The sequence below is a fragment of the Penicillium psychrosexuale genome (assembly GCF_028828465.1).
Source record: "Penicillium psychrosexuale strain IBT 29551 chromosome Unknown utg000003l, whole genome shotgun sequence".
Classification (NCBI taxonomy): domain Eukaryota; kingdom Fungi; phylum Ascomycota; class Eurotiomycetes; order Eurotiales; family Aspergillaceae; genus Penicillium; species Penicillium psychrosexuale.
The window spans coordinates 4,476,866-4,499,767 of NW_026643188.1; the positions used below are offsets into that span (position 1 = coordinate 4,476,866).

Here is a 22,902-nt window from a genome sequence, read left to right on the forward strand (position 1 = left end):
TTTTTTTCCCCTCCGCGGTCTTGTTTTTTTGTTTTTTTTTTTTTTTTGCTTTTCGGCGACTCCAAAAAGTGGAGCACTGGTGGTTTATGTCCACAATCGAAACGACGTTCAGAGTAAAGTTCCCGAAAACGATGGAAGACCTTCGCCTCCTACTTGAATGTGCGTTGATGTTAGGAGAAAGCCTTCCTGCCGACCTACCTAGCTCTGTAGAGAGCAAAATTGGAAATATGCAGAGCTCGGTATCTCTCATGGGAAGCTCAAAATTATCCGCCCAGTCACGTGGAAACTTCATTGGTGTTGGCAGCCCCACTTGGCCCGTCCGTGGGAGCCCCACAAATCACATGGCCATCCACTTTCGCTAAACATTAACTAACTCGTGAAGAGGGGACCCAGGGGCACCGACAGCCCTGCGTGCGAAACAGAATGAGAGCAAAATTGTCAATGGGAGTAGTAGGTTGCTAAAAAGGAGAACATCATGGGGTGACTACTAGAAGAAGGGAAGAAGGTGGAAAGTGTCGGCGTTCCAGTCTCCGCCTCAGGGTACTCCGTACTTTTATATCAATCATATCAATCACATGGCCGCTTAGTCATCCTACACTGAACCTTGGAATAAACATAAGTCAAGCTTTCCCTATCTAGATTATACAGTTTCAAAAGAGAGATCTGACAGTGAAAGGTCTGAAATAGGGCAAGAATCTTTGAATACCTGACAATTTCACAGTACACGGTAGCCATGTCATGTACTAGGCAGTAGATATGAGCAATACAAATCCCTTTCCTTTCGCCGCAATTCGACAGCAAGGCTAACAATGTGATACCCCATAACGTGGTGGAGGCACTATGAATTCATACTAGAAAATGTTAGAGTATTTTCATAGCCGGGTTTCAAAGAGTCTTACTTGATCAAAATAGTCTTTGGTTCGGTAAATGCTCGTAAAGCCTGGGAAAGTCAGTAAATAGCAAACTCTCAAAGTTCGATGATCGAATGCTCACATATTCGCCAAATTCTCTTCCAATTCCAGAGGCTTTCTTACCACCGAAAGGTACTTGGATGTTCATCTGTCCTGTTTTAGCCAACGACAACACATGCCCACCATGGAAATGACATACCACACTGACGCAATTAACACCTACTACACCAGATTCTATCTTTGAAGAAACCCTCATGGCACGATTGATGTCTCGCGTGAACACTCCTGCCATCAGTCCATATTCGGTATCATTGGCCAATTCAATGACTTCAGCTTCTGTATCAAAGGTCTTGATAACCGAGACCGGTCCAAAGACTTCATTTTTGTAAATTTCAGCGTCTGGCTTCGGGTTCAGGAAGACAGTTGGTTCGAGGAAACACCCCTGATCGCCAATGCGGTTTCCGCCCACGGCCAGCTCGCATTCATTCTTAGCCCGTGCAATCATCGCCTGGACTTTTTTAAAGGCCGCGGCATCTGCTAGTGGTCCAAACTTGGTCTCGACTTCCTGGGGGTCACCGATATCTTTTACTGCATCCTTCATCCGCGCACAATATAGGTCGATGAATTTGGAAGCGATTGAACGCTGGACGTAGACACGAGATGCCGCGACACAAACTTGTCCTGTTCGCGCTAAGATTCCGTTGATTGTCCTGCATATCGTCATTATACTGCTCTCAACCTTAAAGGCTTTGAACTCATACCATGTAACTGCATTTTCCAGGTTGGCATCCTCGAATATCACTGCCGGGCTTTTGCCACCTAAATTTTCAGTCAGTAGGCTTACTTCCTCGAGATTGCATCATCTCGACCTACCAAGCTCTAATGTGACCCGCTTTAAATTGCTTTGAGCTGCAGCAACTTGGATTTTCTTTCCGGTCGCAACGCTTCCAGTGAAGCTGATCTATGCGTGGTTTAGCAAAGATTTTTGAATGGAGTTTCGCGGATATTAAATATTTGTTCTTACCTTTCTTACTCTCATATGGCTGGCAAGCCGCGCCCCTGTACTGCCATCGCCTGTCAAGACCTGAACGACACCAGGTGGAAATCCCGCTTGCTCAAAAAGTGCTGCAACTGCCAAGGAACCTAACGGGCTCTTTTCCGATGGCTTCACAATGAGTACATTTCCGGTTGCCAGACATGGTGCAGCTTTGATGAAAAGGGATGCCACTGGTGAATTGTAAGGATTGATGGCAACACATACACTGTTAGATTTGTCAGTATTAATTTTGTCCAGAAATTAAAATACGTTATGCGGAGCGGCGTACCCAATAGGCTCATGCCTGACAAGCTTTACGAACCCGTCGTCGTCAGGGAAGTAATCCCCGCGTTGCTTGTCTGTCCAACCCGCTACAAACCAATATTAGCGTTTAGTGCCTTTAAACATTTCAATCAACTCCCGCGGTCACCCTACCATAGTATAAAAGACAGTTCCGAATGTAGTTGCTCTCTCGGGTCGGAATGAGTGAGACCGGGTTCCCCGTCGTCAAAGAGTCAAGACGCAGAATTCCAGGCAACTTCTCTTCGAGCAGATTGATCAATCGATGAAAACAGGCCGAGCGCTCAGTAGCACTAAACTTCGACCAAGGACCATTGAATGCTGCTTCAGCGAACCTTACGGCGTTGTCGACATCGACATCGTCCGCAATGGGAATTCCATCTGCGACAAGTGTGTTGTCCTTCGGGTTTAGGATGGAAATGGACTCGGATGAATGAGAGGCGCTATACGCTCCATTCAGATACAACTGATTGAATATAATTGGAATTGAAGAATTGAGGAGAGACATTTTGTCGTGAGGTTGATGGGAGGCTTCAATTTTAACTTTACTAGATAATCTCTGTAGGCTTCTTCTTATATGACGGAAGAATATGAGATGACGAAACGCCGGGTGGATTATATTCGGCTTCTCCAGAATCTTTATCCGAGAATGAAAAAAAAGATGATATTCGGTGAAGAGTCGAGCCATGGTCCCTACGATAGTCCGGGGTCCGGGGAAGGTTTGGCCCTTTTCCTCTCGGCTTCTCGGCGCGGCACTTTCGCTCCGAGTAAAGAGACCGGACGCCACCGATGAACTAATAAATTGGGATAGAAATCTATGAAATGAAGTCCTACAAAAAAAAAGGAAAGGATCATCTAGTTCACATTCCCAATCATGTCCATGAAAGCTGTTGTTTTCCGAGGCCCCTTCGACATCCGCGTCGAGCAGAAGCCAAGACCGCAGATTCATGATGATACGGATGCCATTATTCGAGTCACATTGGCAGGAATATGCGGAAGGTATGGAGTGTACCATGTTTGAAGATTTGCAATTGGCTAATTAGCATAGTGAACTTCACATGTATCGCGGCCATCAGCAAACGGCCACCGGGCACATCATGGTAGGTCGTATCGCAACTTGCATAATTAAGTACTATGACAAAGGCTAATATGCAATGTCAATGAAGGGTCATGAGTTCGTCGGAATCGTTGAGGAAACAGGAAAGGCCGTCGCCCTGTTTCACCCCGGTGATGAGATTGTATCTATCTTTTCTCCAGTCTGGTAAGTTTAAAGGCTTAGGTATCGTTTACTTCCAGCTGCTGATGATCAAAAGTTTGAAATGCTGGTTCTGTCTTCAGGGTTTAACAAATCGTTGCGTCAATGGCGTGGCGTTTGGCACCAACTTGCTCAACGGCGGTCAAGCCGAATACGCCCGCGTCCCTTTCGCTGATGGCACCCTTCAGCATGTTCCAGCAAAACTAGATCGCCGACTGCTTATCATGATGTCCGACATCTTTCCAACAGGATACTACGGCGCGCAGCGAGCTATCGAGGGTCTTCGCACACAGTATAATTCCAGACTCACGTCTTTCAATTTGAAAACAGCAAGTGAAAAGCTCCATGAGTCGACCATTGTTATTCTTGGTTGTGGGCCGGTAGGAATCTGTGCCATTGCTGCAGCTCGCTCAGAAGGAATCAAGACCGTGTTTGCGATTGATAGCGTTAAAGACCGCTTGGATGAGGCTGAGCAGTTCGGCGCGATCCCGCTCATGCTCGGAGAGGACGATATTAATGCTCGAGTGCTGGAGGCAACTGACAATAGAGGAGCAGATGCCGTTGTTGAGGTTGTCGGAAATAAACCCGCACTTCGCTCTGCATTTGATCTACTACGCCCATGTGGTGTTTTGTCATCAGTGGGCTTCCATCAAGGCGAGCTACCCTTCACAGGCCTTGAATGCTATCAGAAAAACATCACGTTAGTTTCTTCCCACCCTCGATTAGGTTACCCGGTCTAACTTCATGCCCTAGTGTTAACTTTGGACGCGTACCTGTCCGTACCGTGTTCGAGGATGCGTTGCAGTGCTTGACGGAAAACCAGGAGAAAATGCAAAGCTACATTACGCATGAGTTACCTCTTGATGATGCTGCCAAGGGTTATGAGATCTTTGAGCAAAGAAAAGCGAGAAAGGTCATCCTCAACATTTCGAAATAGCTGAATTGAATTGAACATAATCAAGTACCTACCTACACGTCAAGTTCAACCCATCTGTAAATCGCGATCACTAGCATGGGCGATTAGGCATAATGACAAGGTAGCGCTTTCTTTTTTTTGGACCTGGGGGCCTCTCTTATACCACAGATGATAGCCCATGATGAGCTTGAAAAGCCTGAAAGGGGCTGTCTGCCGCGGTGAGAGACTACCTAGATATCTATTCCAATAGCATGAATTCCCGAGAAATAAAGGTAAGTGGAAGCTTTGAGACGACTGGGACATATGCAATATACTCAAAGGTAATCACCAGTGAGCTGAGAATGAGGTATTGAACGGAGGCCTCCGCCTCAGCGGGTTGGGCCGATCAGTCCCGGAGAAAGTTCCATGGCCTCATTTCCGACGCTTAATTTGACCAATCACTTGAGGTCCAAATAAATCAATAACCGTTTAGGTCAAGTGGGATGTGGGGATGTACTCCGTACCGTAGGACGTGAATGTGTTGCCGTCGGCTTCTTCCAATCATCGCCGCGTGATTAGTCATCAACTCTTCGGCTTCATCTTCCCCGCATGCACCCCAGATTTTGACTGACCTGTAAGTGATCCCGGGGTCCGCTGCTCGGGGACTTCTCTTCCAACAACGGTAATGGATATCGCAAACAGGGAAGCCGAGGGCCTGAAGCAGAGACGCACACGCGTGGCGTGTCGCCGATGTAATTCAAAAAAGATCAAGTGCAACTCACAAGAGGAAGTTCCCTGTAAAGGATGCGTGTCAACCAATACAGACTGCGTGCCCATAGAGTCACAGCGAGGGCGGTATGTGCCAGTGTCAAGAGGCATCTTTACCAAAACATAACCGGGCAATTTTACTAATATTCGGCGTCTAGGTACATTCGCAAAGGTCCCAGGGCAAGAAATGCCAGAAAATCGCACGTCTCTCAGAACGATAAAGAGATACCACCAATAGCCCGCTCGTCAACTTCCCCTACTAGTGGTGTTGACAATCTTGCCGAGTCGGAAATACCCTTGCCTCCCGAGGATCGGACAACTAGCTCCTTCCAAAGAACACTCGATGCATCTGATCAAGACAGTGATTGCAGGTTCTACTTGCATATCGCGGACCAGGGTGTCAGCTCAACACCCCAGCCTATCTCAAGTCAAAAAGGCACTCTCTTTCTTGGCGAATCCTTTAGCCTGACATACGTCGTTCACGACGTTCTAGCTCCCCTTCTCAGCACAGAGTGTGCGCCCAACTACCGCAGACGCCTCCATTTCCCTGTCGATGAAGGATTCGATCCATCTATGAGAGGTCAGCAAAATATGGTTGAAGCGCAGACAAAGCTGCTCCATAGCAGAGATCTATGGTTCCATCCAGACCAACGAGCCTTAGAACAGCTTCTTGCCATATACTTCAAGTGGTTTCATCCAGCGTTCCCCATTCTCGAAAAATCCACTTTTCTACAAAAATATAATGGAAACCAGTTATCGTTACTTCTACTCAATGGTGTGCTCATGATTGCCGTTACGGTCTGTGATGAGGCAGACTTGGCACTTCTTGGGCTTCAAGATCGCTATAAGGCACGCCAGCTTTTTTACAAACAAGCCCGCGCATTATATGAGACTGACTCCGACCCTGATAAAATTAACAACGTGGTGGCTTCCTTCTTGATTAGTTTCTGGTGGGGCGGCCCCAATGATCAAAAAGACTCGTGGCACTGGCTGGGGATTGCAATAAGCTCAGCCCAGAACCTTGGCATGCATCGTTCGTATGTATATTTTGCTTGGCTCATTGTGTTTGTATACTGACAATTTATTTTTTTGCTCAGGACAGCGAAGTCTCATATGTCTAGCCACCGAGTACGAATATGGAGGCGAATATGGTGGTGTTTACGAGTAAGTATCCCCTTGATCTTGTCGTGCTCTCTTGCTGACCTAGTAAAACTCAGATAAGAGATGTCTTGGTCAGTAGCTCGATTGGCCGCCCACAGCACTTTTCAGTATATGATTGCGATGTGGAAATGCTCTCGTCGCATGACCTGGAGGGCGAGTTTCAAAATGAGACAGAAATTCACTACGTTTGTCAGATGGCCCGTCTTTCCACGATATGTGAGTATTCCGATCTTGGGTTCATGTCGGTTAGGCTAATTGACAAATGGACAGTCGGGAACATCATTTCTTCACGGTATGCGGCGGTGAAACCCGATCATCCTTCACAGATGAAGATTCAGCTCGAGAAAGAACTGGATGAATTTCGCTCGCAAATGCCAACAATTTTGAGATATACTGGAATTGACGCGGAAGGCAAGATATGTCTATGGTCAGCAATGCTACTAATGGCGTACAAGTTAGTTCTTCCCTCTTCGTGATTTCATGCACATCATACTGAGACTTGGACAGCTTTGGAGTCATTCTCCTTTGTCGGCCTCCCCATAGCAATGGCCTGGACATGTCTCAATCGTGGGGCAACCCTTTCAAAGCCTCATCGGCCGCAAATGAAGTCACCCGAGTGATAGAAGATATACTCTCACTCTCAATGGGAAGGGTCTGTCAAATTCACACGTATGATCGTCTATCCAATTGCAGCATGAGACTCGACTGACCCTCGGAAACAGAATCCCGGCACTCTTCAACTCCCTTGCTATACATGTTTTCACGATATGTACCTCGCGCGCTATTGGAAGAGAACTCGCCGAAAACCGAGCACGTACCTGTATGCTGGGCCTAACGTCTCTACAAGAATCTTGGCCCGTTAGTGGGTGGATTTTACGTCTTTTCGTTTATATCATGGAGCGATTGAAGTCCACGTCAAAATCACCTACTATCCCTGGATCCAGGCCGGGTCTCTTGGACACAGGTCCTAATTTAGGGCCGGGCTCGCACGGAACTGATACACCAGCCGCAAACACTCCGCGACAGGTACGTGATGGTATAAACACCCCAAACCAGCAAGCACAGGCCACTTCGCAGGCAACTGGAAACATATTCGAGGACTTGGATACATTTCCTGAGATGTTTGTTCCTAATATGTTTCTTCCGGACGCGTATTACGAGGGCCATGGAGTGGGCCAAGCGGACTTTTTTGATCTGCTACGGGTTCCTGACTGGGATAACATGGCCATATCATATAGTTCCTGAGAACTGCAAGTATCAAAATATAAATCTGACTTCTATACTCCATACACATTTTCCCACTTACTATTTCCTCTTTAGAATCAGAGGCGCTAACAGCCCTAGGGCTTGAAGAGTTACCCCCACGCATCGCTTGACAACCAAATCGGCGCACGCGGATCTCTAGTCTATCTTACAATAAACACGCAATCGCAGCTGAATATTCGCCAGTGATTGTGGGAATCCATTGTGTTTGGTTATGACCAATTACTTTAGCGCGTGATAGGCGCACCCAGAAAAATTCATTTGTGTCCTCGCCTTAAAGCAATTTAAGCCGGAGAAGAAAGAACGGATAAAAGTTCCCTAGCTTAAGTTTTCCTCTGCTGTGTTGATTGAGCGTCCGATGGTATCATTTTAGTCTAAAAAGACTACGATGGTGTTAGCGACCCCCCAAATTGCAACATTCTTCACACCGCGCCCTATCAACAAGCTAATTAGATAAATCGTTCTTATAGAGAGGCTTATCTCTAGTAGGAAAAGAAGTATTTTTACGACGATTTAACGAAAATTTCATACTTCTGTTATTAGACGGCTGCACTTGAGATCTCACATTCCCATGACCGCAATGAGTCCGGCCACTGCGCCCACGCGAAGATGGTACCATTGGTATTCTCCGGATGATACGCCAGAAGAGAGAAAGTTAGTGCTAAAGCTAGATCTGCTGATCGTCCCATATGCATTCATTGTCTATTGGCTCAAGTACATTGACCAGGGAAATATCAGTAAGTCAATCAGGAAAAGCCATCAGAACTAGTACTAATTGCACCATTCAGACAATGCATATCTATCAGGGATGGCTGAAGAGCTCAACTTCACTGGTAACGAATTAGTCCATTTCCAGACTATTTTCACAGTTGGCAATGTCGTTGCGCTTCTGCCTTTCATGTACCTCTTTCCGCGGGTGCCGATGCACTGGCTCGTCCCAACTCTCGATCTCATGTGGGGAATCTTTACTCTGCTGCAGTATAGAGCCACAAGCTATGCAGAAATCATGGCTTACAGGTTTTTAGTCTCAGTCTTCGAGGTATGACTTCCCAACTGACCGAATGGAATCCATTTATCCCACTCACACTGATAGGCATCCTACTTCCCCGGTGTGCACTTCGTTCTCGGATCCTGGTATAAAAGCAACGAGATAGGAAGACGAGGAGGAGCTTTCTACGTCGGCCTCACCCTAGGCTACCTGACCGCTAGTCTTCTGCAGGGTGCCACACTCGAGTACCTAGATGGGGTTAACGGACTACCAGGGTGGCGGTGGCTTTTCATCATCAATGCTATCATGACCCTACCAATGGCGCTTGTTGGCTACTTCATCTATCCTGGGACAGTCGATAAGCCCAACCGCCTTGTTATTTCAGAACACGATCTAGAGATAGCTCGCAGGCGACTACAAAGACAGGGAACCCAAGTCAAAAGCGCCTCTTTCTCATGGGCACTCGGCAAAAAGCTCTTTTTGTCGAAGCGGTTCTGGCTGGTTCTCATGTGGGATGGATTCTTTTTCAACTCTAGCGCCAACACGGCATCCTTTCTCTTGTGGTTGAAGAGCCTCCACCGCTATAGCTCTGAGGAAATGAACCAACTCAACTCAATCAGCCCGGCACTTGGAATATTTTTCATTCTCTTCGTCAATATCAGCACGGACTTGTGGCTTGATCGCGCCTGGGCTATTACCCTGGCTTCAAGCTTCAATTTTACGGGACTGGTCATTCTGGCTATCTGGAATGTGCCCGAAGGAGCCAAATGGTTTGCTTACAGTGTGCAATACTCGTCCGTCGCGGTATCGTCTGTACTATATGGGTGGATGAATGTCCTTTACCGTGACAACCTCGAGGAGCGCGCAATCGTGCTAGTTCTGGCCACTGCAATTTCCACAATGTGGACATGTTGGATCCCACTCTTCACGTACCCGACTGTGGAAGGACCTCGTTTTAGCAAAGGATACCCTTTTTCTGCAGTCATGGCTGCTTGCTTGGTCGCTATGACGTTCGTTATGCGTTATACTTACGGCCCGAACGGGTAAGATCTCTTACCTCTTTTTCACATGGGTGACTGGTTGCTAATGGAATGCAGTGAGAAGAATATACCATATGCGAACGATGAAAATGTGTCCGAGGACGAGTCGACAGGCACAATTGCGATTTCTGCAACCGAGGGAGCAAAAAAGGGCCAGGTTTCTGTTGTGGGGACCAGTTTGTGATTTGATTAAGGTACAGTCATATTTCATGAGTATTTGCACCCGGGTACTTCTATTTTCTGCCGGAAGAATTTTGCATCCACTCACATCTAATCCTGCTATGCGAGTGGGGTCTATACCAGTAGTAATCGAAAGGCGGTATAGCCAGGGCGGTCAACAATGGAAGTACTGGGGTGCAAATACTCATGCAACGCCACTGTATCTTCATACATAGGGGTTTCATCGTTTAGAGCGTTGGGAGACTCGCTATCGGAAAATTGTTGGCGACCTGAGGCTCTACATATTTGCAGGACCTTTCTTTGTAAATAATTCTTTCTGAATGACACCATCCAAGTAGTATTAATTAAACGTTAAGATATATTGAGTAGAGATCAATTACTTCCGATTTAACTCGTTTTTTGGTGAAAATAGGAAGTCAAAACTATAGGGTTTGGGATGAAACAGGGGCAGGGGGTAATTTTATACAGAGTTTTCATTCTAATAATCTACTCTTTAGTTACCCATTACAGGTTATTTAAGAAACCGTAAAATTCAATTGCATTTTACCATACGATCAACTACACAGCCTCTGTTCATAGAGATGCTTCGTGCCACACTGATAGGAGGGAAGGAATGATGATGTAATCGGTACTGCCAGGATCACGTGGGCGGTCACTTGTAACACCTCGGAGGGCTGTGAGCTCAACAGTGAACTAGAAGTTACCTAGTAATATCTCAAAGATCTTGCATTTAGAAAAGAATGTTATGTTTATGTAGGGGTCGGTCATAAATCTAGGAAATAGAATGCTTAGAAGGCCCGAGTTGTACACAGAAAAGTCCTCCTTACAGTTGGTTCACATATCTTAAAGGGGAAATATCAGTAAAAGAGACATAACAAAACCGCATAAGCGGCGGATTATTCTTATCAACTATAACTAGATGTAGTACAAATTCTGCTGTACCCGATAGTCCATGCACGTATATACCAAAAGACTAAAGAGTGCCTTATTACCCAAACAAAAAACCAATTGACTCCTTCCCATATATACAAAATTCACAGCATTATTGCCAAAACACGAATGGTGCTTGACCTATGGCCGATTGAGCTGTTCACGGCGGTAAAAGAGAAGGAAACCAAAGCTAAAATCACAGTCAGTACAACGCCATAATATAAGTAAGGGAAAAGGGGGGGGATCACTAACCTAGCAAGAAGCTGGAAGAAAAGGGCAATCCAGAACCACGCATTGGCAACTGTGTCCAGCGACGATCCAACAGCGGGGGAGATGCTTGCTGGGCCGACCTTGTTTGGCGCGAATCCACGAGCACAAATTGTGGCGATGGATCCAAGAGATTGCGCGGCCAATAGGACGAAAACGACGTGTACTCGTGTCAGAGTCTGCAGGAGAATCATTCCCAATCCGACTTGTTGGATCTCGTCGAGAACGCCGAGCCAGAGCCAAACACACCGGGATGCGATGGCGCCGGAAGTTAAACCTCCAGCCCATGGAAGGTAGTGGCCGATGTTGGATGTTCCCCACCATGTTTGCGCCCATCGTGGTGCACCGATACTCAGGCCGAAGACGGGTAAGATCCAACTGTGCTCCTTGGATAAGAAGCGGAAGAGGAGCATCACAGCGATCCAGAGGATGATAAAGAAAAACAGGACCAGGAGGACAATGTACCATGGTTTGGTGTGCTGAGAGGACCAGAGGAATGACCAGTTTCGACCGAACGCGGCGGAAAGGAACCAGTTCTGGACGATGACCATGAAGAAGAACCAGAGGACGATTCGGCGGCGGAAGAGGGAGGTGTAGAAGAAGAGGATCTTTCCGGGTGCTTGGCGATAGTACTTGGGCAAGCCAAGGGCAAGGAGCATACCGATGATGAAACAAACCGCGGCAATGGGCATCACCACAGCCGAGAGTCTCCAGGAATTCAAGGCAACCGTGGAAACACCTCCAACTTCCGCTGAAGTGACTCTGGAACTCCAGTACCACAGGGCAACAGTGTAGAGCTGTGAGATTCCTTGGATCATACTGGCGCGGAACATCCAATCCTTCACAGGGACGGCACCTTGGTCACCAAAGTTGAGAGCAAAGAACAAGGAACCACTGGAAGATGCTGCGGCATAAGTACCTGCGGCGACATTCTGAGCCCACGCTTGACCGAGGTCCGAGAGAGCGAACGGAGAAACGCCAATGGTGATGAATGCCATGCAGTAGATGAACCAGGGGAGAGAGAGGACTATCACAGACGGGAAGCGGTAGAAGAGGAACCACCAGGCAATGGAAGAGACACAGTAGATTGCCGCGATCACGTAGAGCTTGACTGCCGTCTCACCAATCTGGCCAGCCAACAGGGTGATCTGCGCAGAGTTCGTGGCGATAATCTGTCCGAGACCCAAGAATAGAGCATAGACAGGCCAGTTTCCGACACGCCATCTCATGAAGCGCTGGATGGCAATGGGTCTCTTGTATCCCAGACGAGAGAGCCACAGATCAATTTCATCTGTATTGTTCTCATTCGACTCTTCGTGACCCTCTGTGACGAGGCTGTACGGCGGGGCAGGCTCGTCAGTCTTGTCCGAGCCACTTCCAGTCACGGGTCGCTCTTTGGGCTGCTTCTTCAACTGCGCATCGCTGTACATGTAGAAGAACTTCCGCTCACTCTTCATGAGATAAAGCTCAATACAATAATCTGAAATTGAGTTTTTCTTGTTGAGGTTGGTGAGCTGCTGTTCAAAGTGCCGCGTGAAGTAGCCCATGCTGTCCGTAAAGGTCGGGTCGACCTTTTGCAGATGGAAATTGGGTTGATCATGGTCATTAACAACAGAAGGCAAGGAGAGGACAGACATATTCGGAGCGTGAGCGAAGGGTACAGCCGAATCAGAAAGATCCCTAGTCAGTCTCACTGGAGAGGGGTCCCTCGACATGAAACGCATTGACTCTGAGGTCGACGAGATTGACTCGCCAGACTGATTGCTGTGTCTGGGGTGCGCGCCGAACTCCATAGGTGAATTAACTGCTGCCATGGCCTCTTCTTGAGAAATGAGTTTCTCCTGTGGTGTGGCAGTACCATCATCGTCGGCGTCCGTGGTATCACCGTCGGCGGGCTCGGTGAACTGACTCCCACGCTGCGACTTCCTGAAGAGACGCTTTCTGCCATGTCCTGGTCCAGATCGTCGACCAAGGGACAGGTTTCGACCCAGCATGCTACCTCTGTTGCTTTCAGCCACTTGCATTTCTTGAGCTTCAACAGCCTGGAGCTGCAGAAGGGAAGGCTGGAAAGGCTGTGGTGCTCTGCCAAGTGGTGGCGTATCCAAAGCCGTCGCTGACTGGAATGATGAAGGGCGGGTGACCAGTGCAGAGTCTCGCAACGCTGGCGTCTCCCAGAAGATCTGAGTGTCTCGTGCCGTGCCTGCAACAGTGAGTTGATTCTTTTGGTGATGGATCTGAATAGATGTCCGCTGTAAGACCTCGAGCTTCTGAACCCACTCGAGAACGGGGAATCGCTGCTTGGCAGAGTTTTCGCGCATCTCTTTTCGGGTCTCCGGTGTTGAGTCCAAAGCGGACTTGATGGCGGTCCTCAACTGGTGCAAGAGATGGCGGGCTGAGTCGGATTCCACAGTGTACCACCAACCAGGCATCTGGCCTAAACCACCAATGCGAGAACCAATTCCAAGTGCACCCTTACGACCAAACTCAACGGCAATCAATCCGAAGGGCTCGTCGCGAGACGGGATCAGGGCGAAGTCGGCACCAGAGAACACGAAGGGGGGAGGACTGTGAACTGTGGCTTCGAGCAGACACGGCCTGGGAACATTTCCACGATGCGCTCGAGCTTGATAGCGGCCAGCTTACCATAAAGATCAATAATAGGACCAATGCAGATCAGCTGGACATTAGGTCTAGCAGACAGGACAGCTGGCATAACATCCGCAATCAAGTCGACTCCCTTCTGCTTAGACCATCTTCCGACGAATACTAGCAAGTCAGCGCTGGGATCCTCGTCCAGACCAGCCCACTTCTGTGCCTGGGTTTTGTCATTGGCGTGCTCGTCAGCAGACTGAACCGTAACTTGCACATCGGGGTCTTTCTTCAGGGCGGCTGTGTCGGAGGGATCTGGATTGGGAAGACTGCCAATCTTGCCGAGACTCCAGAAGATTGGGTAACGGGCCCATGAGCGCTTTCCGTATTTCTCGGACACACCGACTGCGCCAAAGCCGCGTTGATGGAATCGCAAATAGCTAGCACCGGTGTGAAGCAGGTTGAAAACGCTGCCAAACTGACAGTATTTTGTGGCCACTTCTACTGGGAGATTGAACACAGCACAGACTTCTTTCTTCTCTTGTGCGGTCCTCAGAGCCCAAAGACCTTGGAACTCGGCATTGTGCAGAGACAAACAGACTGGAATAGTTCGCGACGGGAGCAGGTAAAGCGGTGCCACGCAGCCGTGGAAGTCGTTGATGTGATAGAGATCAATCGAGGGTGTTCGCCGCATTACCTCTGCAATACATTGATTCCAGGCCGAATAGTAAATTGCACTGTCAAGGTCATCCATACGTGGAGGGTATGGCTCGGCCTTGGTCTGCTGGCGGAAAACCGGAGCATCGAGTAGGACATAGGTGATGTTATCGACAACGTGATACTGGACCTTGACTGAGTAGGGATGATCTAGGATCGTCACCACGAAAGGTTCAACAGGCGTATCCTCAGGGTAGTCAATATCGCCGACACACGGGACCACCCAGATGAGATTCTGGTGCTTTAGATTTTGGGACATGAGCTGCGCCATCACTCCCAGGCCACCAATCTTGACTTTGATCTTCCAGTCTTGAATGTCATACTCCATAGTGGCAATCAATACAGTGCGTCGTTGATCGCTCGCGCCTGCCATTCCCATGATTGTTGGCGGGGCCTTTTCTGCCATATTGATCTCCTCGACATTATCTTTGGAAAACGTTCCCTTCATTCTGCGCCAAAGCACCACCGGGAACTTCTCGGTCTTGATGGCATTGCCATTCAGGTTGAGTTTGACCCGGTAGAAGTTTCCGATGAAGATGAAAACACCGGCGCAGCCCATAACAAGCGGAATAACCCAGAAAAGAATAAAGAGGACCAACTGGGCCCATCCAGATCCAACGGGAATCAGTTCGTACCTTAGGTTGCCATCGTTGAGGGAGATGGTCCAGCCAAGATGCGGGAACGGTGGCAGAATGGTGATGTTGATGACGTTGGATGCGAGGTAGGACGGTGGAAGCTTTTGAACTGAAGACGAGTTGCCGACGTCACCGTAGACCTCGGTATTATCAGGAGTGCCCTCCTTGTCCTGGCCCCAAACGTTCAGCTGACCCACAGCTGGCCATTCGTAGACGAAGTCGTAGATCCAACGAGACGTTTTGGAATCGAACTTCATCTTGCTGTCCATTCCTGCATCATAGCCATATTGGTTATATGGGCCGTTGAACCAAATGTGCGGGAATCTTCGGACTGTGGTGCTCGCATAATCACCTTCCTGGAGGTAATCGCTGCTTCCAGTGAGCCTCGAAAAGTACTGCACCCGGATATGAGTTCCCTCCCACTTCTGGGCGTCCGTACCTGTGAAGGCTGGGATGGTAATAGTCGTGTTGCCACCTGAATAAGTCGTCCAATCGGTCCAGCTCAGGCCGAAATCAGCCGTATATCGGAACATGTCCGCACCGGCAGCTCTGTGCTGGATGTAAAGGTCATCGTTGGACTTTTGCACTAGGCTGGTAGAGTAATTGGCAAGCGGAGAAATCAGGGGATTGTCAGAAGCGCCGAGGCGGATCAAGAATTTGTCGGTCGCATTGGTGTAAACTCCGGAAGTGGAAACATTTTGGACAGTCAGTTGGTGGATTCCGTGGTGGACGTTCTTCAGGTTTGCAGACCATGTCCAAACAGTCGGGATTTCGCCGGTGAAGTTATGGCTGGTGGTCCTGGCAGAGATATTGGCGCACTTGACACTATCCGTATCAAGCACGGCGGTGATGTTTTTCTCTGTTGTAGAATTTAGATAAATGGCTTCTGTGATGCTGCTACAGTCCATTGCCTTGGAATATCCAAGCTGAATGGGCAGGGTTTCGCCCGTGTCTTCTGAAGATAGCAACCGAGTATCATGTCCGGGATAGAAATCGGTGACGGTAGGGCCGGGTTCGACGAAGTTGGAGCTCTTGACATAGGCCCGGTATTCCCATGGAAGCAGCTCCATTTTCCTGACGCATCCATAGAGGTTGACGTTGTCTGCCTTGGCGGGGCCATCCTGCAAGGTGAGCTCATCGTAAGGATAAAAGAGGTTCTTCAATTTTGTCCCTGAGTCGAATGGAGCCAATAAGGACGTATTCTTATCGCTGCAGTTGCCCCCGTATGTGACGGTTGAGTTTCCATTCTGATACACAAGCCATAGAGTTTCGTTGGCCAGGATCGCGTCTGTTTGTACCGCAGGGAAATAGCTTCGCAGGACAGACCAAAGGCCAGTGACCGTGGGGGTGGTAGAAGAACCAGGAAGGTAGATGTCTTCTGTCAGTTCGGAGAGTGTTTCGAGGTACAAGCCATCCATGGCGACCGGGTAATGCGCACGGATCTCGAACATGCGCTTCATGATGTTACGCAGTGGATGGGCGGGATTCCGCTGGTCGTACGTGACAGTGATATCATTGCAGCCATCGCGACCCTTTTCGATGGGGAAATCGTAGAACTTTGAGGTGTTCAAGTTGAAGCAGCCTTGTGTCCACCACGCGGTTTGGTACGTCATGGGTTGCCGACCGAACATATAGTTCGCTGCGGTAGCGTCAAACACGTACATCTCCTGCTCTTCTCCCCACAAGATGAGAGGGATTCCAGGCAGCTCCAATGTGATGATGTACAAACCCAGGAGGTACTTATCTGTGCCATTTTGGAGAGCTGGCCAGCGGAAATTATCCTGGTTCGAGACACCATACATATGCCTCGGATCCACTTCTCCTGTGAATGCGTTGAGGAAATCGTTAGTGATAAGCATCTCATTCCAGGCTTCGATGAAATCGGTAGGCAAATCAAAGCCAGCAACCAGGTTACCGTCCATGCCTAGGAAACGGGTCATCGAACGGTAAATGGTATAGTGAAATGCGGAGGCATCCAAAGCTTGCAGCCCGTCGTCTCTCAGGAAAGCCCCGTCGGAGCTGTTCGTGATCTTGATGCCCGCGCCTGCATTGGCCGTGCGCTGATTTGGTTGGCGGCCGCGGCCGAGGTAGAGACTGCCAAAGCTGTCGCCGGAAGTGATCTCGCCGGGGAGGAAGAAATTTTTCTTGCCGAGTGCCTGCGCGCATTCACGGTAGACGGCCATCATCTCACTCAGGGGCTCGAGGGTCGATTGCACAGACTTATCGAAGCGGAAACCGTCGATATCTAGACTCGCGATTTGGAGGCAGGAATGTTGAGTGATCACATCGCGGACCGGCTTGTGCCATTCACGTAGACGATCCTGCACAGAGGCGAACTTGGTAAGTTGACGCTGCCAGTCGGGGAAATTACCGAATGCCTCAAGCTCTCCGTATTGATCGAAATCGCTGTTATAGCAACCCTTCAAATTTTGGACGCCCGAGGTGGTTAATGGATATCCAGTCTCATCCCAGAACTTGGGATAGCTGCAAGATTCGTTATAGTCGTTACCGAATTTGAAATCGGCATATTCTCGGTCGGTTACCCATTGGACTTCATATTCAGATGCTTTGAAATCGGCGGAATCGTTCAGATGGCCTTTGAATCCGATGAGGTTGCTCATTCTGTGTTTTGATCAGCTCATGAACATCCGAAAATACGCGAAGATCAGAGCATGACTTACGTTGCCAGTGTGTTATCCACCAAGACATACATCTCCCGTTTGTGAATCTCCTCCACGGCCCGCCTCCAGTCATCCAGTGTTCCATAATGCATGTCAAGGAGGGTGGTATCGACCGGCGAGTACCCATCGTAGGCCCAGGGCAAGTTCATCAAGTACGTTCCGGCGAAGTAGATGACCTTGTCGGTGTTAGAGATGGAAGCATTAGGAGGCCGGGTCCACTAACCTTGAATCCCATTCCCTGGATGTAGTCCAACGTATCTATCAACCCCTCCAAATCACCTCCATGGCGCATCTGATTGGAGTTGACCACATGCTCAAAGGCGGTCCCGTTGATATCGTCATTGGTCGGGTCGCCGTTGGCTATACGGTCCAAAAAGATTGTATATGTAGGCATGCGCCAGTTATCTGGCGACGGGTGATAATCATGGTCCGGCCATGCTCCCCAATAATCGATGGGGCTTTCGGCGGATTTGTTTTCGTTGAGATTGTATTTAGCGAGTGGTTTATCGTAGGGCCAGGCAAAGGCAAAGACGCTCAAAAACGACAGTATGAGGAAAGCTGAGCGCTGCATGTCCGTATATTACACTGTTATCAGCAGGAACCTGCTGCCGGAAAGATGCGCGACTCAAAAACGAATGGATGGATTTTCGACAAATAGCGAGAGTAAGATGAGTGAAGGAACGAGGAATCAACTGAAACAAGCTTCCAGCATAGTGATTTGAAAGGTTTTACAGAATACAATTTTTACTAATGTTGTATGGTGAATACATATTTTTACTATGGAGAACACATCCTTATCGGGCCGAACGGATGGGTGGCTTGGACTATACATAGTCCCGTCCACTACGACCCACCAGGCGAGATTTTATCTATCCACTGGCTTTTCGCCGCTGCTTGGCTGCTTTTCGGGTCCATGTCTCAGATAGATCCAGAGGATTTGAGTCATTATGAGCAGGCGACCTTGGGTTGTTGTGGTCTAAGTGCGCCCAACCAAGGACTTTAACTTGACTATATCTATGCTATGTCTATAGTATGTGTATATTATGTCTATATCTATGTCTTGTACAACTCAGGAGGAGATTCATGACCCGAAGATGGGCTTATGCAAAGTGCAATTCTTAGCCATACAGCTGCATCAGCACACCGCATCATCGCATCACTGTATGGCAAAAGGCTTTTTATGTACCTAGGTCCAAGCACAGTACTTCGTATTCTTTTGTTCTTTTCATATTGAAGTGTATCTATCATGCAAGCAACTGGTAATCATCGAAGCTTATCTTTGTAATTAATTAAAAGGGTTTAATCCAAGCTATTCGATTCTACTCCCTATAATACTCCATAGACACGGGACGATTAGATATAAACGAGGCTATCACTTGATCAACCTGGCTCTAACACCCCCCAAAAAATTAATGAAAAATACACCACAATCCAAATGTCTGAGAGACATCCTGTTTAACCCAGGCGTTCGGTTACAGGGTGGTATATTGGTTGACGGTGGGTTTGTTTCCATTCGGATCCGCCCGCCTTCGACGTCACATCTTGGCTTACAGGCTTTTTCGACCACTATCGCCAGAACGTCGCCAATGTGAATCAGGAAATAACCCACTCTAAGAACTTGGAATTCCTGGCCGTTTAATATATGTCTTCCTGCTCTTGGGTCCTCCCAGCCTGCTTCAGATGTCTTCCCATGCTCCGATTAATAATCTCGTATCCCGTGTCTTAGATAGAACCGAGCAAACCCACCCTCCCATATGTACCTAACAATTCGTCACCCCTCGTTAAGACCCCGGAGAAAAATCTTATCCCGGGGAGTCTATGCCACTAATGCAGTGACGGGGCGTGGGCATCGTATAGAATCATGATATTTGCTTTTGCCGCCCTCAGGTACGTAAATATACGTAAGCAGCGTTATCATCCGTGGATGACTTGCGCGGCCCAGACGTGGTTCTAGATGCATGGCTGCGACGCTTTCTTGGTCGTACTGACAATGGGAGTTTGAAGCTTATTTTATCTACTTGGTAATACCAAGCGAACGCAACGTTCTAACTTCTACCTATATACACCCAGGCGATACTTGCTGACCCGATACGAACGTACCGATAAGAGTAGCTTAAATATATCGAGTCTTGCTATATATAGCCGAAGGCGATAAAGCATTGATTGGACCATGCGGATCCATATGATAGCTGTCTTCGAACGCCCCCAATTCAGAGTGGAGCACAGTTCTGTTCACTTAATTCGAACAATCTGGGTGATACTCTCGTGGCCTGTTCGGAAATGCGCTAGCGCCTATTTGATCTAGCCTGGGCCGATCGTCATATAGCGTGAGGAAATGTCTTATGCCACGCTGGAGCCTATACGGAGGATGGTAAAGAGGATAATCGTGGCAAGCCCACCAACCCAGGCCCACCGGAGTTGGGGGCACCACCGGATAGCGAATTTTGGGCAAATTTTCACCGACCAAATTGTACTCTCCTTTGTGTGTGGGTTTGCCACGATTACTTAGCCCTGCCATTACTCCAGTTGCCTCCATCCCATTACTTTGCCCTAGGCATTGACCTATGAGCAAACTCGGATATCCGAAGTTCCCCCATTGTTCGGTTTGCGGGCTTAAGTCGGCGGTTCCGACGACCTGATCTCAGAAACGCATTTCGGTAAACTGGGGCCCGAGGGTATCCCGTATTGTGCCGGGTTTGGAGGGATTTGGCCAGGTGGTTTGGTGAGGCTGACAACAGGCGTGAATGGCTTATTTACCATTGGCTGATATTGCCTTTCGCCTGACTCTCCGCCTTCCTAATTTATACACAAAATAGATCTGGATACCCAATCTCCGATTCACGACAACTATACCCCACATAACCAGATCTTCTTCGTTCATGTATCTTGTATAATACTAGATGCCCCTTACTTGACCTTCTAACATTTCAAAGACGAGGTTACCTCTCGCTTAATTTTAAGACCACACACAATACTACGTTTTTTGTGCACTTGAAAAATCATTCACAAAAGATATTACCATGGAACAATACAAGGCCTAGACACAGTTCACTGGGCCAATTGCTGCCTTACTGCCGGTACTTGAGCCTGGGGTAAAAGACCAAACCCCCCAAATCGCACGGGGTACTCCGTACTCGGATCAAAACACCCTTCGCGGCTAGCGCGGAGTGCAACTTTCGAAAGCATGGCGCATGAAAAGCTCTATGTAGTTACACAGAATTCTTGACCAGCCTATAGGATCGTGCTTGTGGACAGTCATAAGGCGAAAACCGCTTCCTAGAACGGCGAGGTGCATAACCGATTGCATGCAAGGCATGATATATATTGCGAGAATCCACAAATATCTCAACAATCTATGAAAATCAGATCGTGGGGTCTACAGACATACCCAAATTCGATTAGTCTATGGGCTACAGAATGTGCTTCATATGCGCCCCCTCCAGGGCTAATGCTGTACAACATAGGATTGGAATAATATAAAGTCGAGGCATCTTCTTGGGAATCATCATGTTCGCAGCTAAATTCAGATTGATTTACGCGGAAGATGGTGTCTCTCACATCCAACATATCCGAGCAGCTGCTCTTGCTGGTGCACGTCGTACTTGCCTACACAGGCATCAAGATAATCTATCGTCTATATTTCTCTCCACTGGCCGGATTCCCGGGTCCACGCTTGGCAGCAGCAACCAGTCTCTATGAGTTTTATTTCGACGTTGTGAGAGGAGGCCAGTTCATGTTTGAGCTTGACCGTTTACATGACAAATACGGTCCTGTCCTCCGCATCAATCCCTATGAGATCCACATCAAAGACCCCAGCTTTTACGATACTGTCTACGGCGGGCCGCTAAATAAAAGAGACAGAGTGCCTGCGTTTATTCACTCTGGGATGCCCCGGGCAACCTTCGAGGCTGCGCCACATAATCTCCATCGCGAGCGGAGGAAGTTATTGAGTCCTTTCCTTTCAACGCAATCGGTGACAGCTCTGCAGCCTGTCATTCAGGAAAAGGTAGATCTGATCTGCAGTCACCTGTCGAGAAGGGTCGGCACGGGAGAGTTCCTGGACTTGCACTCTATCTTTGCTTCTTTCGCCGTAGACGTGACGTCTACGTATGTGCTCGGCCCTGCGAATTGCTATAACTACTTGAAGAACACAGAGATCACAGACGAATGGAAGCAATATGTCACCAGCATCTTCGAGGGCTTGATTCTTCTCAGACATCTTCCATTTATGGTCAACCCGGCACGCGCATTTCCTAAGATTGCCACTTTCTTCTTTCCTACCTTCTTTTGGGCCCAACGATGCGAAACGGTATGTGTGGTGATCATCTGGAATGCAAAATACTGATAGAAAATTAGAAAATAGATAGAACTGTGAGAGCTGCCTACGAAAAACCAGACAAGAAGTCGATGTTATCGACTATTCTCTCCAATAAGAAACTACCCGACGAGGAAAAAGAACTCGAACGCCTAGAGCAGGAACTGAAGTTTCTGATCATTGCCGGGACTGATGCGCCTTCCCAAGTGATGGCACTCACTATGTTCCATCTCCTTTGGAATCCAGAAATATGCCAAAAACTCAAAGACGAGTTAGACCAGGCTATTCCTGTTCTGTCCGATGCGGACTGGACTAAGTTGAAACATCTTCCTTATCTGGTGAGCAGCATCAATCTGTATTTTTTCATGGAATTTACTAACAACGTGCCAGTCTGCTGTGTTGAAAGAGGGTCTACGACTTTCTGCCGTTGTGACATCAAGACTTCCGCGTAGTGCACCAGATGAGGCTTTGCAATACGGAAAATGGACCATTCCACCTGGGGTATCTTATACTCAGTCCACCAATCTTGTTCTTCGCTAATATATTGCTATAGACACCCATCAGCATGACCACCCACTCAATTCTACGAAGTCCCGAAGTCTACACCGAGCCGATGAAATTCATCCCAGAACGCTGGATGGGCCCTCCCGAGGAAGTCCACGTACTGGATAGGTATCTCGTTCCGTTTGCAAAAGGCAATTCAAGTTGCATGGGTCAGAGGTAAGTACCTTCCAGTCTCTTAGCCAGTTCCAGACCAGTGACACTGATATATACTAGCATGACCTACTCGTGGCTATACGCAGTGATAGGGACCGTTGTCCGCAAGTTCCAATTGGAGCTTCATGAAACCGATGAGAAGAATATTCGCATTGTTCGGGATTGTTTTAATGGACAGACGGTTCCTGGGCTCAATCTGATTAATGTGAGAGTTGCCAAAGAGTTCAACTAGAAGGGTCTGCATGTGAATCATC

The 22,902-nt window shown here is 48.2% G+C and overlaps 6 protein-coding genes across 6 annotated transcripts; 4 read left to right on the forward strand and 2 right to left on the reverse strand.

Annotated features, from left to right (window-relative positions):
* Positions 1–838: 838 nt before the first annotated feature.
* On the reverse strand, positions 839–2,755 carry N7518_005547 (aldehyde dehydrogenase family protein; the record flags this gene model as incomplete). Its single annotated transcript, XM_057186474.1, has 8 exons — positions 839–851; positions 900–940; positions 994–1,059; positions 1,111–1,730; positions 1,785–1,872; positions 1,936–2,173; positions 2,237–2,318; positions 2,383–2,755. The coding sequence occupies 8 exons, from the start codon at positions 2,753–2,755 to the stop codon at positions 839–841; spliced, it is 1,521 nt and encodes a 506-aa protein (XP_057043244.1).
* A 366-nt stretch (positions 2,756–3,121) lies between these two features.
* On the forward strand, positions 3,122–4,439 carry N7518_005548 (alcohol dehydrogenase family protein; the record flags this gene model as incomplete). Its single annotated transcript, XM_057186475.1, has 5 exons — positions 3,122–3,246; positions 3,296–3,347; positions 3,414–3,508; positions 3,561–4,202; positions 4,256–4,439. 5 exons carry the CDS (start codon positions 3,122–3,124, stop codon positions 4,437–4,439), a joined length of 1,098 nt encoding a protein of 365 aa, XP_057043245.1.
* A 643-nt stretch (positions 4,440–5,082) lies between these two features.
* N7518_005549 (Zn(II)2Cys6 transcription factor) lies at positions 5,083–7,571 on the forward strand (the record flags this gene model as incomplete). The annotated part of the gene is made up of 7 exons (XM_057186476.1): positions 5,083–5,252; positions 5,324–6,198; positions 6,263–6,329; positions 6,388–6,542; positions 6,597–6,780; positions 6,834–6,995; positions 7,049–7,571. The coding sequence occupies 7 exons, from the start codon at positions 5,083–5,085 to the stop codon at positions 7,569–7,571; spliced, it is 2,136 nt and encodes a 711-aa protein (XP_057043246.1).
* A 598-nt stretch (positions 7,572–8,169) lies between these two features.
* On the forward strand, positions 8,170–9,624 carry N7518_005550 (Major facilitator superfamily domain general substrate transporter; the record flags this gene model as incomplete). The annotated part of the gene is made up of 3 exons (XM_057186477.1): positions 8,170–8,326; positions 8,378–8,628; positions 8,683–9,624. 3 exons carry the CDS (start codon positions 8,170–8,172, stop codon positions 9,622–9,624), a joined length of 1,350 nt encoding a protein of 449 aa, XP_057043247.1.
* A 1,244-nt stretch (positions 9,625–10,868) lies between these two features.
* ags3 (alpha-1,3-glucan synthase Ags3) lies at positions 10,869–18,187 on the reverse strand (the record flags this gene model as incomplete). Its single annotated transcript, XM_057186478.1, has 5 exons — positions 10,869–10,917; positions 10,980–13,566; positions 13,638–17,557; positions 17,617–17,792; positions 17,840–18,187. 5 exons carry the CDS (start codon positions 18,185–18,187, stop codon positions 10,869–10,871), a joined length of 7,080 nt encoding a protein of 2,359 aa, XP_057043248.1.
* Positions 18,188–21,160: 2,973 nt separating this feature from the next.
* On the forward strand, positions 21,161–22,880 carry N7518_005552 (cytochrome P450; the record flags this gene model as incomplete). Its single annotated transcript, XM_057186479.1, has 5 exons — positions 21,161–21,925; positions 21,973–22,269; positions 22,322–22,432; positions 22,485–22,651; positions 22,709–22,880. 5 exons carry the CDS (start codon positions 21,161–21,163, stop codon positions 22,878–22,880), a joined length of 1,512 nt encoding a protein of 503 aa, XP_057043249.1.
* Between the last annotated feature and the right edge of the window lie 22 nt (positions 22,881–22,902).